The sequence below is a fragment of the Papio anubis genome, chromosome 3 (genome assembly GCF_008728515.1).
Source record: "Papio anubis isolate 15944 chromosome 3, Panubis1.0, whole genome shotgun sequence".
NCBI lineage: Eukaryota > Metazoa > Chordata > Mammalia > Primates > Cercopithecidae > Papio > Papio anubis.
In genome coordinates this window covers 101,234,686-101,252,523 of record NC_044978.1, presented here as the reverse complement: position 1 = coordinate 101,252,523, position 17,838 = coordinate 101,234,686, and the positions used below count along the sequence as shown (strand labels likewise).

The 17,838-nt window shown below is 45.3% G+C and overlaps 1 protein-coding gene across 2 annotated transcripts; it reads left to right on the top strand.

Moving 5' to 3' along the window:
• The first annotated feature begins 45 nt into the window (after positions 1-45).
• Positions 46-14,743, top strand: NOA1 (nitric oxide associated 1). 2 transcript variants are annotated; one of them, XM_003898848.4, is made up of 7 exons: positions 46-2,453; positions 4,121-4,285; positions 4,785-4,990; positions 9,612-9,743; positions 11,374-11,490; positions 13,580-13,700; positions 14,432-14,743. In XM_003898848.4, the coding sequence occupies exons 1-7, from the start codon at positions 1,310-1,312 to the stop codon at positions 14,641-14,643; spliced, it is 2,097 nt and encodes a 698-aa protein (XP_003898897.1). In that variant the 5' UTR covers positions 46-1,309; the 3' UTR covers positions 14,644-14,743. The 2 variants fall into 2 exon arrangements, with proteins under 2 accessions (XP_003898897.1, XP_021794285.1); XM_021938593.2 differs by lacking the exon at positions 11,374-11,490 and having other exon boundaries at positions 1,187-2,453.
• The last annotated feature ends 3,095 nt before the right edge of the window (positions 14,744-17,838 follow it).

The window sequence follows — 17,838 nt, the reverse complement described above, 5'->3', positions numbered from 1 at the left end:
GCGTCTCACACAAGAGGCCGCCCACAGGGACGCCAAAGTTAGGATCTGCGCCTGCGCAAATTGTAGGGCAAGCTCGGGCGGGAGTTGGGCTGCGCACGCGCAAATTGTGGGCCGCCGCTGCCGGTGGCTGATTGAGAGGACAGCTCCTGCAATCTGCTGTCGCATCCGTCCCGTTAATGTTTTATTTCTGCTTGTTTTTCAATGTCGTTGCACAAATAACGACACCTGAAAACAAAGCCAAGTATACTTATTAATAAAAAGTGCTCGTTCTATGAATCCGCGACATTGGGATGCTCAATTGATTTGCCTTTATAAAGACCAAAACACGAAGCAATTTTTATTTTTATTTGTTTATTATTTTTTGAAATGGAGTCTCGTTCTGTTGCCCAGGCTGGAGTGCAGTGGAGCGATCTCGGCTCACTGCAAGCTCCGTCTCCCGGGTTCAAGCGATTCTCCTGCCTCGGCCTCCCAAATAGCTGGGATTACAGGCGCGCGCCACCACGCCCGGCTAATTTTTGTATTTTTAGTAGAGACGCGGTTTCACCACGTTTGCCAGGCTGGTCTCGATCTCAGGTGATCCGCCCGCCTTGGCCTCCCAAGGTGCTGGGATTAGAGGCGAGCTGCCCGCTCGCCTACCGTTCCAGCCACGCGCCCAGCCGGAAGCTCCGTTTTGTTTTGTTTTGTTTTGTTTTGTTTGAGACGGAGTTTCGCTCTGTCGCCCAGGTTTGAGTGCAGTGGCGCGATCTCGGCTCACTGCAAGCTCCGCCTCCCGGGTTCACGCCATTCTCCTGCCTCAGCCTCCTGAGTAGCTGGGACTACAGGCGCCCGCCACCACGCCCGGTTTATTTTTTGTATTTTTAGTAGAGACAGGGTTTCACCGTCTTAGCCAGGATGGTTTCGATCTCCTGACCTCATGATCCGCCCGCCTCGGCCTCCCAAAGTGCTGGGATCACAGGCGTGAGCCACTGCGCCCGGCCCGGAAGCTCCTTTTTAAATGTGATTTATTACGGGCGGCTTGGGCTAGCAGTGAGGCGTTAAGCCTGAAAGTGAAAAAACCCAAAACGCTCATCGCTCTCTTCTGCCCATCTAGCTCAATCCTCCAGTGCCTCCAATGCCTTTGCCATACTTTAAGTAGGTTCTCAGTCTCGGCGCTTAAATCGCGAGAACTCACGAGATTAGACGCAAAACTAACCAGGACAGCTCCCAAGTACCCACTCGCTTTCGTCTCGGGTCTAACACGCGCGTCGCCTCGGGCCCTAGTACGCGTGCGCGCTTGTGACTCCGCCCCTTTGCCTGGAGCTACTTGCTCATGCTGCCCGCTCGCCTGCAGTTCAGGCTGCTGAGCCTTTTCTTTCGTGGATTCGCTCCCACGGCAGCGCGCTATGGCCTCCGGGAGCCGCTCTTGGGGAGGAGGCGCGCTGCCGCCTCCTCCTTCCAGCACTTATCGAGTCTGGGACGCGAGCTTCCTTATGACCCCGTGGACACGGAGGGCTTTGGAGAAGGTGCTGACATGCAGGAGCGTTTTCTGTTCCCGGAGTACATCCCGGAGCCGGAGCCGGAGCCCACCCGCGAAGAGCAGCTGCAGGAGCTCCAGCAACAGCAGGAGGAGGAGGAGCGACAGAGGCAGCAGCGGCGGGAGGAGCGGCGACAGCAAAACCTACGGACCAGGCCCCGGGAGCACCCGGTCGTGGGGCACCCGGACGCGACAGTGCCGCCCAGCGGCGTGAACTGCTCGGGCTGCGGGGCAGAGCTGCACTGCCAGGACCCCGGCGTGCCCGGCTACCTACCCTGCGACAAGTTCCTCCGCACGGCGGAGGCAGACGGCGGGCTGGCGCGGACCGTGTGCCAGCGATGCTGGCTGCTGGTGCACCACCGGCGCGCTCTACGCCTGCAGGTGAGCCGCGAGCAGTACCTGGAGCTGGTGAGCGCCGCGTTGCGGCGGCCCGGGCCTTCCCTGGTGCTCTACATGGTGGACCTGCTCGACCTGCCCGACGCCCTGCTGCCCGACTTGCCCGCGCTGGTGGGCCCCAAGCAGCTGATCGTGCTGGGAAACAAAGTGGACCTCCTGCCCCAGGATGCTCCTGGCTACCGGCAGAGGCTGCGGGAGCGACTGTGGGACGACTGTGCCCGGGCCGGGCTCCTGCTGGCCCCTGGCCACCAAGGGCCACAGATCCCCGTCAAGAACGAGCCACAGGACGGGGAGAATTCGAATCCGCCGAACTGGTCCCGCACGGTGGTCAGAGACGTGCGACTGATCAGCGCCAAGACCGGCTATGGAGTGGAAGAGTTGATCTCTGCCCTTCAGCGCTCCTGGCGCTACCGTGGGGACGTCTACTTAGTGGGCGCCACCAACGCCGGCAAATCCACTCTCTTTAACACGCTCCTGGAGTCCGATTACTGCACCGCCAAGGGCTCCGAGGCCATCGACAGAGCCACCATCTCCCCTTGGCCAGGTGAGTTTTAGGAGGCTCTCTCCCTCTTCGTTTTCTGACAAGGTGGACGTCTGGTCCTAGCTGAGGCACCGACTACATCCTCTCTTAATGTCCACTACGGGCTGCCTGTACCCTCCCCTTTACAAATTCTCTCCCCACTCTGGTCACACCTCTCTTCTGTGTCAGCTTACTGCTAGGAAAAATTCAGGATGTGTTGTAGTAATTTTCTAATTACAGTGTTTATGGAGCACTTCTCTGTTCCCAGTCACTAGGCACTGGAGATAGACCAGGGAACAAAACAAAGTTCCTGTTCTGGAGATCTGCTTTGTAACTTCTTTGTATATTGTTTCAGAAAGTGTGCGCCCTTTTTACTGTCTGAACCTAATGAAATTTGTGTTTTTTTGTTTGTTTTGTTTTTGAGACAGAGCCTCACTCTGTCGCCTAGGCTGGAGTTCAGTGGCGTGATATCTCAGCTCACTGCAACCTCCTCCTCCCGAGTTCAAGAGATTCTCCTCCCTCAGCCTCCTGAGTAACGGGGATTACAGGCACACGCCACTATGCCCAGCTAATTTTTGTAATTTTAGTAGAGACGGGGTTTCACCATGTTGGTTAGGCTGGTCTCGAACTCCTGACCTCGTGATCCGCCCGCCTCGGCATCCCACAGTGCTGGGATTACAGGCGTGAGCCGCCGCACTCGGCCTAATTTTTGTATTTTTAGTAGAGATAGGGTTTCACCATGTCGGTCAGGCTGGTCTCGAACTCCTGGCCTCACGTGATCTGCCCACCTTGGCCTCCCAAAGCACCGAGATTACGGGTAAGCACCACCATGCCCAGCTAATTTTTGTATCTTTGGTAAAAACAGTGTTTCACCACGTTGGCCAGGCAGGTCTCCAACTCCTGACCTCAAGTGATCTACCCACCTCATCCTCCCAAAGTGCTGGGATTACAGGTGTGAGCCACCACTCTCGGCTCATTAGTGCAATTTGATGTGTGGCTTCGCTGGGCTCAGTGGCTCACATCTGTAATTCTAGCTTTTTTTTTTTTTTTTTTTTTTTTTTGAGACAGAGTCTCACTCTGTCGCCCAGGTTGGAGTGCAGTGGTGTGATCTCACCTCACCGCAACCCTTGCCTCCCGGGTTCAAGCGATTCTCCTGCCTCAACCTCCCGAGTAGCTGGACTACAGGCGCACACCACCACACCCAGCTAATTTTTTGTATTTTTAGTAGAGAGGGGGGTTTCACCATGTTGGCCAGGCTGGTCTGGAACTCCTAACCTCAAGTGATCCACCCGCTTGGGACTCCCGAAGTGCTGGAATTACAGATGTGAGCCACCACGCCCAGCCAGGTTTAAATTTAAGTTTACAAAACTGACTGCCCTATTTGTTCCCTTGAAACCAGAGTTTCATTTAGTAAGCTGCTCTTCTCTGTCTTGCACTTTGAATTTTACACAAATATTACTTTTATACTGAATGGTAATGTGATGAAAATTGAAAGAAATCAGGCCTACAGATTTTGGATTCAAATTCTGGTTTCCCCTGTGAGCTAATCTCTTAACGTATTTCCTCATTTGTAAAGTGTCAGTAATTTTATATTTTATTACAGTAACCGACACAGTGTAGATCCTCAAAAATGTTCATTTTCTTCCCCCTTATTCCGTTTTCTAAAGATGTATTTATTCTGTGTATTTCAGGTACTACATTAAACCTTCTAAAGTTTCCCATTTGCAACCCAACTCCTTATAGAATGTTTAAAAGACATCAAAGACTTAAAAAAGATTCAACTCAAGCTGAAGAAGATCTTAGTGAGCAAGAACAAAATCAGCTTACTGTCCTGAAAAAGCATGGTTATGTCGTAGGTAAGCATCCTCTATGGGAAAACCCTGGTTGGTATTATGCTAAAATTCTTTGTTAAGCAACGTGAAATACGGTTGTCCAAGGCTAGCCAGTTTTTGTGGGGAGAGACTGCCTTCCTCATTCTGCAACAAAGAGGCCTTTTAGCACTCAGGCTACTATTTGGAAACCCAGAGCGGTACAGGTAGTAAAAGTTTTTACTCCATGCAGCAGCTTTAGATTAGACTGTCTGTCTTTCCTTGGTATATCTTTTCAGGCTTTCTTTAAAACAGTTTGATTTCCACACACACTCACCCCTGCCACTCCATGTACACCGCCAGCCACACACTTGATTATTGCAAGAGTTTGACTCCCATTGCTTTTTGGAAGAAAAAAAAAGTATCATTGTTGTCTCACTTCCCTACACTGTAATCTTAGTAACTTGTTTGAGGGAAACATAAAAATTATGTCTGGAGTCAAAAGTATTAAAGGAGTGACTGATAACCTAACTATAACTTGTTCTAGGAAGGGTTGGAAGGACATTCTTGTATTCAGAAGAACGGAAGGATACAGTTCCCTTTGAGTTTGATGCTGATTCACTTGCCTTTGACATGGAAAATGAACCTGCTATGGGTACTCACAAATCCACCAAACAAGTAGAATTGACTGCACAAGATGTGAAAGATGCCCACTGGTTTTATGACACCCCTGGAATTACAAAAGAAAACTGTGTATGTATTTGGTTTCCTTTAGAAACATTTACTTTCTTTTTCTTTTTTAATGGGTTTATATCGCTTGCTGCTCATATATAGCCAATTTATCAAGACAGGGGAATTGCAATAGAGAAAGAGTGTAACGCATGCAGAGCCAGCTAAATGGGAAACTGGAGTTTTATTACTAGTCATATCAGCCTCTGAAACATTTACTTTCAATTGTACAAGTACCGCTGTCTTAATTGGCAGAAAACAGGAAAAGAAGTATACTTCCATTTTAGACTCAGTTCTGATTCATTCATAAAAGCTGTTTAAGGGTGAATCTGTATGCCCTCAAGTTCTCTGTTCCATTTGATAGACTTCATTGCTGACAACCAACTTATTTCTTATCATTGTGATTGTTACCTTAGTTAGGGAAACATTTACAGAAGCCTAGGTTTTGAGATTGGAAAAAAACATAAATATCACTGAAGTCCACCTCCCTAGTTCCTGCTTGAATTACCCCTATAACATATCCATCAAGGGGTCCTCCATCTTGAACTGAAAGGAGTGACTCACCATTAACTGAAACTGTGCCCCGTCACCTTCCAAGGTAACTCATTTGGGTCTTTGACCTTCTCTTTGTATTGAGTGTACTGAGCTGAACAGTCTCCCTGTAACATGCACCCATTGTTCCCTAAAGCCATATGGGACTAACGTAATACCTATTTCCCTTGCCAGACTTTGAAATATTTTAAAGTGTAACATCCCATCTCTTCTTCACCTATCCCTCCCTTTTCTTCTCTTTCATTAGTTCATCCAGCAAACATTGAGCATTTACTGTGCTGACAATCTGGAGTATTTGTCTTCATTTCCTACAGCTGTGCTCCCTGAGAAACAGGCTATTCATTGACCCAGGCCTCTTCAGAATGTTTTCTATGTTTGTTCTTAAAGTTTGACACTGAGAACGCAGTGCTCTCAGGTGAGCATGATTTAGAATAGCATTAACTCCAGCTGGGCACAGTGGCTCACGCCTGTAATCCCAGCACTTTGGGAGGCACAGGCGGGCAGATCACAAGGTCAGGAGATCAAGACCATCCTGGCTAACACGGCGAAACCCCGTCTCTACTAAAAATACAAAAATAGCCAGGCATGGTGGCAGGCGCCTGTAATCCCATCTACTGGGGAGGCTGAGGCAGTAGAATGGCATGAACCCAGGAGGCAGAGCTTGCAGTGAGCTGAGATTGCGCCACTGCACTCCAGTCTGGGTGACATAGCGAGGCTCCGTCTCAAAAAAAAAAAAAAGAATAGCATTAACTCTACCTGTCTTGTTCCTATGCCTCTCTTTAATCCAACTGCTCATGGACAACTTTGGGACTCATAGGTAACTTGGACTTTGTCTTGTTAAATTCAGCCTATATCTTACTCTGTTAAATATTCATTAAATCTCATTACTTTTTATATTTGCAGTTTGGATCTTCATTCAGATCATTGATTGACTCAAATGTGCATCCAGGATACAGCCTCACAAGAGATTCATTAATCACTTCCTTTGAATCTGATTACTGACCAGTTTCTGATTATTCTAATTATCTCTGTGTCTCCCTACAAAACCACATTGGTTTCTTAGGTACTTTTCTTGGCCTTATCAGTAACACTTACAGTTACATTCTCAGAATTGTATTCTATTTGATGTCCCCTGTCATTGAATCATACAGACCTTTTAACTTTTATTGCCCTCCTAGAATAATTGCTAATGCCATCTTTTCTTCCTTAGCAGTCCAAAAGTTCAGAACTGCTTTCTAATAATATTCTATCACTTTAGCTTAATGAACTAATTCTTCCTCCCCACAACTTTTTTTTTGAGACGGAGTCTGACTGTCTCCCCCAGGCTAGAGTGCAGTGGCACAATGATCTTGGCTTACTGCAACTTCTGCCTCCTGGGTTCAAGCAATTCTCCTGCCTCAGCCTCCCAAGTAGCTGGTTTTAGAGGCATGTGCCACCACACCCGGCTACTTTTTGTATTTTTACTAGAGACGGTTTCACCAGGCTGGTCTTGAACCCCTCACCTCAGGTAATCCACCCACCTCGGCCTCCCAAAGTGCTACGATTACAGATGTGAGCCACCACGCCCAGACTAATTCTTCCCTCTCAGATGCTGTTAGATCAGGCATAGCAGTTACTTAAGTCATATACCCTCTATGAAAGAGTTGTGTCAGAAAGGCAAGAATTTGCAAAATATTCTAGACAGCAGAATGAGAACCCCAAATTTTTAGATATAAATGTCTGTCAGCACTGGTAGTTTTCTTCTCTGTTAGTTTACAGATACACTTATTTGCTGTCTTAAACCAGGGTTTCCCAAACTGAACCAAGTATCTCTGTTGTGAAATGGAAGTATTAAGACTCAGGCTGCGCACTGTGCCTTATGCCTGTAGTCCTAGCACTTTGGGAGGCGGAGGTGGGAGGATTGCTTGAGCCCAGGAGTTTGAGACCAACCTGGGCAACATGCCAAAACTGTATCTCTACTAAAAATACAAATATTAGCTGGGCATGGTGGTGCATGCCTGTAATCCCAGCTACTCAGGAGGGTGAGGCACAAGAATCACTTGATACACTTATTGGGAGGCAGAGGTTGCAGTGAGCTGAGATCTTGCCACTGCAGCCCAGCCTGGGCAACAGAGGGAAACCCTGTCTCAACAAAAAAAAATAAACAGAGAGACAAGGTTTTCCCTGTTGCCCAGGCTGGAATGCAGTGGCATGATCAAGTAACTACAAAGTCCTGGGCTCAACCAATCCTCCCACTTCAGCCTCTCAAGTAGCTAGGGCCACAAGTACACACCACCATGTCCAACTAATTGTTTAGTTTTTGTAGCGACAGGACCTTGCTATGTTGCCCAGTCTGGTCTAGGCTGGAGTGCAGTGGTGGAATCTTGGCCCACTGTAACTTCTGCCTTCCTGGCTTAAGCGATCCTCCACCTCAGCCTCTAGGGTAGCTAGAAACTACAGACACACACAACCCCGGCTAATTTTTGTATTTTTCATAGAGGTGGGGTTTTGCCATGTTACCCAGGCTGGTCTCAAACTCCTGAGCTCAGCTGGGCATGATGGCGCATACCTCTAATCACAGCACTTCAGGAGACCAAGGCAGGTGGATCACTTGAGGTCAGGAGTTCGAGACCAGCCTGGCCAATGTGACAAAACCCCGTCTTTACTAAAAATACCAAAAAAAATTAGCCAAGCATGGTGGCGCATGTCTGTAATCTCAGCTACTTGGGAGACTGAGAAAGGAGAATTGCTTGAACCTGGGAGGCAGAGGTTGCAGTGAGCCAAGATCGTGCCACTGCACTCCAGCCTGGGTGACACAGTGAGACTCCATCTCAAAAAAAGAAAAAACTCCTGAGCTCAAGGGATCTGCCTGTTGCTGCCTCTGGAAGTCCTGGGATTACAGGCATGAGCCACCATCGACTGACCTGCAAATGGCTTTTAATGTGCCTTTTCAAACACAAATAATGAAGAAAACTATTTGTAGCTCCCTTATTATTTTCTTGTGATGTATCATTTCTATTTTTTATTTTCTTGTTATTCTTTTTTTTTTCTTTGAGACGGAGTCTTGCTCTGTCGCCCAGGCTAGAGGGCAATGGTGCGATATCGGCTCACCACAACCTCCGCCTCCTGGATTCAAGCGATTCTCCTGCCTCAGCCTCCCGAGTAGCTGGGATTACAGGTGTGCACCACCATGCCCGGCTAATTTTGTATTTTTAGTAGAGACGGGCTTTCTCCATGTTGGTCAGGATGGTCTCTTGAACTCCCGACCTCAGGTGGTCCGCCCGCCTCAGCCTCCCAAAGTGCTAGGATTACAGGCATGAGCCACTGTGCCCAGCCTCTTGTTATTCTTAAAAAGGAAGTTTACAAGTTTTGTGTCCAATTTGTACCTTCTTTATTCTTTTTTAACCAGAATTTGATTCCTTAAATCTTTCCAGAATCTTGTACTTCTGTCTTTCCTTTTCTATTTTTCTCTAGTCTCTCTAGGAACTTGTCATCCTTAGAAGGGATTTATGATAAATTATAGGGATAAATTATAAATCCTCTATGTTATAAGCATAGGGGATTTATAACTTTTTCTCATTCTCTGCTGAATATTTGGGATAAATAAGGAAATTGAAGACCAGAATTTTTTAGAAAGAGGTTCTTCAGCCAATTTACTTGCTCCTAGAATGGGGTGACCATTTTGCATTTAATGCATGCAACTTACCACTAGGACATGAGGTCACATATACCATTACTTTAAGCTGAAATTGCTACTCCCCACAAGCCTTGATAAGGAGAACATATATTTTCTATCTTGGTATTGAATCAACATGTTTTCAGGTTCACATTAATTTTGACATTTAGGGAATGCTGCTGACATAGGAAAGTCTCATACACCTATAAAGTTATTTTGCCATTACTGTAGATTAAGTTGTAAAACAAAGGTAGAGCCATCAGATTGAGATTAATTTAGACAGGAAGAATCTATATAAATTTGATGTGTAGCAAACTGACATAATTTAGTTTATTTTGAAGTCTGGCATATTTTTCTTCACTTTTTATTTTACAGGTAAATCATAATATATTTCCAATAAAAGTATTTTTCTAAAAAAATCTGCCATTTGCTTCACAGATTTTAAATCTTCTAACAGAAAAAGAAGTGAATATTGTTTTGCCAACACAGTCCATTGTTCCAAGAACTTTTGTGCTTAAACCAGGAATGGTTCTGTTTTTGGGTGCTATAGGCCGCATAGATTTCCTGCAGGTAAGTAAAGTCTGTACCATTAAAAACTGATTTTAAAATATTGGGATTCACTTTAAGGAAGCAGATATATGAACAAAACTGACAAAATGTTGATAACTAAGCCATGATTGTATAGGGTTTAATTTGTTTTTATGTTTAAAATTTTCTGTAATAAAAACTTGGGGATGGCTGGGCATGGTGGCTCACGCCTGTAATTCCAGCACTGTGGGAGACTGAGGCAGGCTGATCACTTGAGGCCAGGAGATCAAGACCAGCTTGGTCAACGTGGTGAAAACCCATCTCTACTAAAAATACAAAAATCAGCTGGGCGTGGTGGCGCACTTGTAATCCCAGCTACTAGAGAGGCTGAGGCAGGAAGATCACTTGAACCTAGGAGGCGGAGGCTGCAGTGAACTGAAATCGCACCACTGCACTCTAGCCTGGGTGATGGGTTGAGACTCCATCTCAAAAAAAAAAAAAAAAAAAAAAACTTGGAGAAAATAAATGCCCTACTCCCTCATCCCCCCCAAAAAGTGCTAGGTCTTAAAAACTATGTTTTCAATTGAGTACCCCACACAGCTTGGCATTTAAAACAAGATACTATCCCTATTCTGTGGGACAGAGTCAAATCTATGGGATAAAGTCAAACCTTTAGGTACAGGGTTACAGGCATTAAATTAATTCCACACTTTGTTTCCCATGATATGTGTGTTTTTATGCATATACTTTTTTGTTTGGTATTCATTTATTTAGCATCTAGAAATTTTGGAGTGTCTATAGAATTGTTCTCCCTTTGCTAAAGTGAAGAGAAAAAAGGAAAATGAAACATGGATATGTCCAATAACACAATACAACTTACAGGCCATCACTATAGCACATTTCCTGGGTTTTGTGTTTGCTCATACTTTGTTAGAAATTTTGCTTTACACACTTAGAACCCTTATATATTTCGTTTTGGGACGTTGTTGGTTTTTTGTTTTTGGGGGAGTTGGTTGTTTTTGTTTGTTTGTTTGTTTTTGAAACTCTGTTGCCCAGACTGGAGTGCAGTGATAGTTATGGCTCACTGCAGCCTCAACCTCCTGGGCTCCAGTGATCCTCCCACCCCAGCCCCGCAAGTAGCCGGGACTACAGGCACACATCACCACACCCAGCTAATTTTTGTATTTTTTATAGAGATGGGGTTTTGCCATGTTGCCCAGGCTGGTCTCAAACTTGAGCTCAAGGGATTCACCCACCTCGGTCTTCCAAAGTGCTGGGATTACAGGCATGAGCCACTACACCAGGCTTGCACCCTTATATATTTCATTAGAGCACATAAAATGTTAATATTTTAAACCTAACTTTACACAGAGACAATTGAAGCAGATAGTATTTCCTTTTAATTTTTAATAATAGACACGTTTTTTCAAAAATAGTGTTGAGTCTGTCAAAGAAGTCATAGTTTCACATGAATTGCTGAAATGCACTGCTTCAGTATTGTGCCCCTGTTCTTAGTATAATTTGATTTACAGCTACTGCCATACCAATACTTATAAAGGGAGTCTGGGTTTTTGGTTTTTGTTTTTTGGGTTTTTTTGATAGTTGATTGTACCTTGAATATGCAGGTTTTCCAAGTTTTTCACCAGGTCAAATGACTTCTTCCTTTCTTAAGGGAAATCAGTCAGCTTGGTTTACAGTCGTGGCTTCCAACACCCTCCCTGTGCATATCACCTCCCTGGACAGGGCAGACACTCTGTATCAGAAGCATGCAGGTCATACGTTACTCCAGGTAAGGCAACACGCCTTAATGATTGCATGGTTATGGTTAGTATACACTGGAATGGTCCAATAGCTCTGTTAGGAAGGCCTTTGTTAGACAGAACTGTTATACAATATCTTGAGCTAGCTTTCCCTCACCTCATTCTCTTTGAGAATTCTGGCTATAAAGCACATTTGCGCTATATAGACTGATCCTAGAATAGCCACACAGCTGTTGTTTCTCTAGACTACACTGTCCAATTTGGTAGCCATTAGCCACATGTGGGTATCTAAATTTAAATATATTAGTGACAATTAAAATTTGCTCACGTTGGGCCAGGCGCGGTGGCTCACCCCTGTAATCCCAGCACTTTGGGAGGCCAAGACAGATGGATGACAAGGTCAGGAGTTCAAGACCAGCCTGGCCAAGATGGTGAAACCCCATCTCTACTAAAAATATAAAAATTAGCCAGGTGTGGTGGTGGGTGCGTATAATCCCAGCCACTCATGAGGCTGAGGCAGGAGAATCGCTTGAACCGGGGCGGCAGAGGTTGCAGTGAGCCAAGATCACGCCACTACACTCCAGCCTGGGTGACAGAGAGAGACTCCATCTCAAAAAAATTTTTGCTTAAGTTAGCCAGGTATGGTGGCATGCACCTGTAGTCCGTGTAGTCCCAGCTCCTCAAGAGGTTGAGGCAGGAGCACTACTTGAGCCCAGGAGTATGAGGCTGTGGTGAGCCATGATTATGCCACTGCACTGTAGCCTGGGTGACAGGGTGAAACCCTGTCTGTAAAAAAAAAAAAGGAAAAGAAAAGAAAATTTAAAATATGGCTACTTAGTGTCACCAGCCACATTTTGAGTGCCCAATAGTGACATTGTTGCAAAAAGTTGTATAAACTGATAGCCTCATCACTAATACACACACATACACACACACACCATACTTTGGACAATGAAGCTACAGTTCCCTGAACTCATCATCCTTTTTCCAGTTTTTATCTGTACCTGTGCTGACCGAGAATATCTTTCCACCGAATAACTTTGACTCATTTCTCAAAATATTCCTCATAATTGCTTATTTGTTTTTGTTGTTGTTGTTTGTTTTATATATATATTGCTTCTTTGCTAATGTTTTCCTTGACTGAACGCATTCATTACTCCTTCCTTCACAACCATAGTACTTATAGATGCCTCACATTACATTTCTGACCTTGTATTTGCTTACATATTATTTACCCCTTTGATCTCCTTGGGGGCAGAAACCATACTGCAAAATCTATCTTTGTGTCCTTAGTGCTAAACACAGGAGAGATTTGCTAATGAATAGATGAATAAATTATCAGTTACGGCCAGGCACAGTGGCCCACTCCTGTAATCCCAGCACTTTGGGAGGCCGAGGCAGGCAGATCACCTGAGGTCAGGAGTTCAAGACCAGCCTGGCTAACATGGGGAAACCCTGTTTCTACTAAAAATACAAAAAATTAGCCTGGCATGGTGGCGCACACCTGTAATCCCAGTTACTCGGGAGGCTGAGGCAAGAGAATCACTTGAGCCCTGGAGGCGGAGGTTGCAGTGAGCTGATATCGTGCCATTGCACTCCAACTTGGGCAGCAAGAGCAAAACTCTGTCTCAAAAAAAAAAAAAACCTCAATTACTTCTCATCATGGAAACACCTGTAAACATAAAACTAAATCTTATCCATTATATATGGACCCTTAACTCATAAAGACTAGGCATTAATCTTGATGGCCATACTTGTAAGAACTGAGGTACTTGGAAGGACCGTGCCTTAATTGCCCAACATTAATCTATGTGAAGCCCTGTGGAAGATTCTAAAAACAGTGTCAGTGAAGCACAATTCTCCTGTCCAGAGGCTGTTGCCAGGTGCTTGCCCAATGTGTGGCCCAGGGCCCTGAGATTTGTAGGCTTCATCCCATCACAGAGTTCCCTTCCTTTTCATTTGACCCCAGAAGTGATTGTATGTTCTTTTCAACAGTTGAATATTTGAAAAGATTTTATTATTGATCCCTGTACAGAATTATCTTATCAGTGATTTACTTAATGTTAGAGTTCCAAGAAATTTAATTTGAACTTGTAAATATCTTTATTTCATTGGAAGGTTCCAATGGGTGGAAAAGAACGAATGGCAGGATTTCCTCCTCTTGTTGCTGAAGATATTATGTTAAAAGAAGGACGGGGGGGATCTGAAGCAGTGGCAGACATCAAGTTTTCCTCTGCAGGTAATTTTATGCCAAGCACTTTTTAAAAAGTGAATAAAAGGACGGGTGCAGTGGCTCACACGTGTAATCTCAGCACGTGGGAGGCCAAGGCAGGCGGATCACCTGAGGTCGGGAGTTTGAGACCAGCCTGACCAACATGGAGAAACTCAGTCTCCACTAAAAATACAAAATTAGCCGGGCGTGGTGGTGCATGCCTGTAATCCCAGCTACTCGGGAGACTGAGGCAGGAGAATCACTTGAACCTGGCAGGTGGAGGTTGCGTTGAGCCGAGATCACGCCATCGCACTCCAGCCTGGACAACAAGAGCCAAACTCCATCTCAAAAAAAAAAAAAGTGAATAAAGCAGCCTTACTGACAATTTTTTTAATAGAAAAGTGCCTTAACTGATGAGAGCTGATTATTTTAAGGTATACATACTAGTTTATTCATAAAATACAGCCTATTCTGAAAATAAGTTTGTACTTTTCATAAACACAGTGTATGCTAAAAGTAAGGTGTGCCTACCTGTTCCCCTGGCTTCTCAGGAGGCTGAGGCAGGAGGATCGACTGAGCCCAGGAACTTGAGTTCAGCCTGGGTAACATAGCAAGATAGTTTCTTTAAAAATAATAAAATAATAAGAGAGTGAAAGAGAGTGACAGCCTTCTCTGATATTCCATTTTCAGCTTTGGTTTGGTATTTTTAATAAGATGACTGCTAACAGCCTTTTGTGTTGTGTCACATGCCTGCATAGGTTGGGTTTCAGTAACACCTAATGTTAAGGACAGACTGCATCTCCGAGGCTATACACCTGAAGGAACAGTTTTGACCGTCCGGCCCCCTCTCTTGCCATATATTGTTAACATCAAAGGAGAGCGCATCAAGAAAAGTGTGGCCTATAAAACCAAGAAGCCTGTTTCCCTTGTATTCAATGTGCGGAAGAAGAAAGGACAGATAGATGTATGAGACCGACCTTGTTCACTCCAGATATTAACTGTATTGAACACAAGAATATACACTGAAATTGTATTAAACATATTAAACATAAATAAAGCTCCCACTCTCACCCTTTTTTTTCTCATTTTTTTTCTTTTTTGAGACTGAGTCTCGCTCTGTTTCCCAGGCTGGAGTGCAGTGGCACGATCTCAGCTCACTGCAACCTCTGCCTCCCAGGTTCAAGCAGTCCTCCTGCCTCAGCCCCCCTAATAGCTGGGATTACAGGCATGCACCACCATGCCCAGCTAAGTTTTGTATTTTTAGTAGAGATGGGGTTTCACCATGTTGGCCAGGCTGGTCTTAAACTCCTGACGTCAGGTGATCCACCCGCCTCAGCCTCCCAAAGTACTGGGAATACAGGCGTGAGCCACTGCGGCCAGCCTCACCCTTTTCAAAGCTCTTAATAGTTAACTCTTTTTTTTTTTTTTTTTTTTAGTAGAGATGGGGTTTCACTGTGTTAGCCAGGATGGTCTCAATCTGACCTCGTGATCCGCCCATCTCAGCCTCCCAAAGTGCTGGGATTACAGGTGTAAGCCACCGCGCCTGGCCACAGTTAACTTTTTAAAACTGTTCAAGATTGTGCCTGTTCATAATGTATTCAGCTTATAAAAACAAGTTTATTTTTTTGTACAGTATGTATACGGTATGTATCTGTGACCCACATATATATAAAATTGGAGGCCTGCTACATTCAAGTTTCTCCCACTACTGTTGTTTCTTTTTTTTTGAGACAGGGTCTTGCTCTGTCACCCAGCCTGAAGTACAGTGGTGCAATCTCGGCTCACTGCAACCTCCACCTCCTGGATTCAAGCGACTCTCATGCCTCAGCTTCCTGAGTAGCTGGGATAACAGGTATGTGTCACCACCCCTGGCTAATTTTTGTATTAGTAGAGACAAGGTCTCACCAGGTTGTCCAGGCTGGTCTTTAACTCCTGGCCTGAAGTGATCCACCCACCGGCCTCCCAAAGTGCTGAGATTACAGGCATGAGCCACCATGCCCCACCTCATTACTGTTTTTTATGTTGAGACCAGATGTCATTTCTCTTATTTGGAGTTAGCAGCCAGCATATGAAAAAAATGGCAGGAAAATTAATTTCTCCAAAATACGTTGGCTTAAATAAGATAAAAGTGAGTAGGTGGCTCTGCTCCAAGGATCCGGCTGGTGGAACATTCCATGGCCATCTGTAGGTCTAAGGTGGCTGCCCAGGTTGTCATCCTTTCCCAGTAAGGGTGAAAAGGGAGAAAGCATGGAGAGCAAGCAGCTTCCCTATTTAAAAGAAGGGAGGAAAAGCTGGATGTTGCACACATCAGTTTACACAGTCCATAGGTCAAGTCATGTGGCCATACCCACCCATAAGGAAGCTGGGAAATGGAGGAGGAAATGGGAACCATTTGGGTTTTTTATTAAGGAAAAATGGGGAGAATGGATTCTAGAGAACAAGTAGAAATTTACCTTACACAATTTGACAATGTTGGAAAATCTTAGATAAAAAAGGATTCAAGGCCGGATGTAGTTGCTCACACCTGTAATCCCAGCACTTTGGGAAGCCAAGGCAGGAGAATCGTTTGAGGCCAGGAGTTCAAGATCAGCCTGGGCAACATAGTGAGACCCCCATCTTTATTATTATTATTGTTATTTTTAATAAAAATGAATTGTAGGCCAGGCGCAGTGGCTCACGCCTGTAATCCCAGCACTCATGGGAGGCGAAGGCAAGTGGATCACCTTAGGTCAGGAGTTAGAGAGTAGCCTGGACAACATGGTGAAACCTCGTCTCTACTAAAAACACAAAAATTAGCTGGGTGTGGTGGTGGATGCCTGTAATCCCAGCTACTCGGGAGGCTGAGGCAGGAGAATTGCATGAACCCAGGAGGTGGAAGTTGCAGTGAGCTGAGATCACACCACTGCACTCCAGCCTGGGCAACGAGCAAAACTTCATCCCAAAAAACTAAATAAGATTTTTAAAAAGCTATGTCTTTCTAGCAACTGAGGTCTGTTCTGCAACTGAGAGGACACTTTAACCATTTTATTTACATTTTGTCTTTATATGACTGAATAATATTACATCAGTCAAAAGTCTTTATTGGCCAGGCACAGTGGCTCATGCCTGTAATCCCAACATTTTGGGATGCCAAGGTGAGAAGATTGCTTGAGCTCATGAGTTCAAGACCAGCCTGGGCAACACAGCAAGACCTCATCTCTACTAAAACCCAAAAAAATTAGCCAGTCATGGTGCTGTGTGCCTGTAGTCTCAGCTACTGGGGAGGCTGAGTCAGGAGGATCACTTGAGCCTGGGAGATGGAGGCTACAGTGAGCTATGATCACATTACTGCACTCCAGCCTGGGCAATAGAGTGAGACCTTGTCTAAAAACAGGAAAAAAGAGAAAGTCTACACCTTTTGTTATTCCTAGCTGAGTAAGTAATACTACAACTGTGTCACGAACAGCTGCCAAGTGGAGTCCCAGATCCTAATGTTGAAATAAGTGCTGGTAAGATAAGCTAGGCTGAAACGCAGTTAGAGCCATGAAATTCCTGAGAGGGCCATGTTCTCTGCCAACATACGGGAGTCCCCATGTATTTCACACTCTCCTGCCTTCTCCCCACTCTTCAGACCTCTTCTAAGTCCTCTTAAACTAAATATAATGGAGAATTTTTTTAAGATGCAACTTGTAATGTTGTAGACCTTTTATAGTGTTTCAAAGTGAGTACTATTGGTATCTTGGGCAAGGTGGTTCTTTATGTATAAAACTGCATTTCAGCCGGGTGTGGTGGCTCACGCCTGTAATCCCTGCACTTTGGAAGGCTGAGGCGGGCGGATCACGAGATCAGGAGATTTGAGACCATCCTGGCTAACATGGTGAAACCACATCTCTACTAAAAATACAAAAATTAGCTGACTGCGGTGGCGTGTACCTGTAGTCCCAGCTATTCGGGAAGCTGAGGCACGAGAATCGCTTAAACCTGGGAGTCAGGTTGCAGTGAGCCGAGATGGCACCATCGCACTCCAGCCTGGCGACAGAGAGAGACTCCGCCTCAAAAAAAAATCAGCCGGACATGGTGGCAGGCGCCTGTAATCCCAGCTACTCCAGAGACTGGGGCAGGAAAATTGCTTGAACCTGGGAGGCAGAAGCTGCAGTGAGCCAAGATCTCACCACTGCACTCCAGC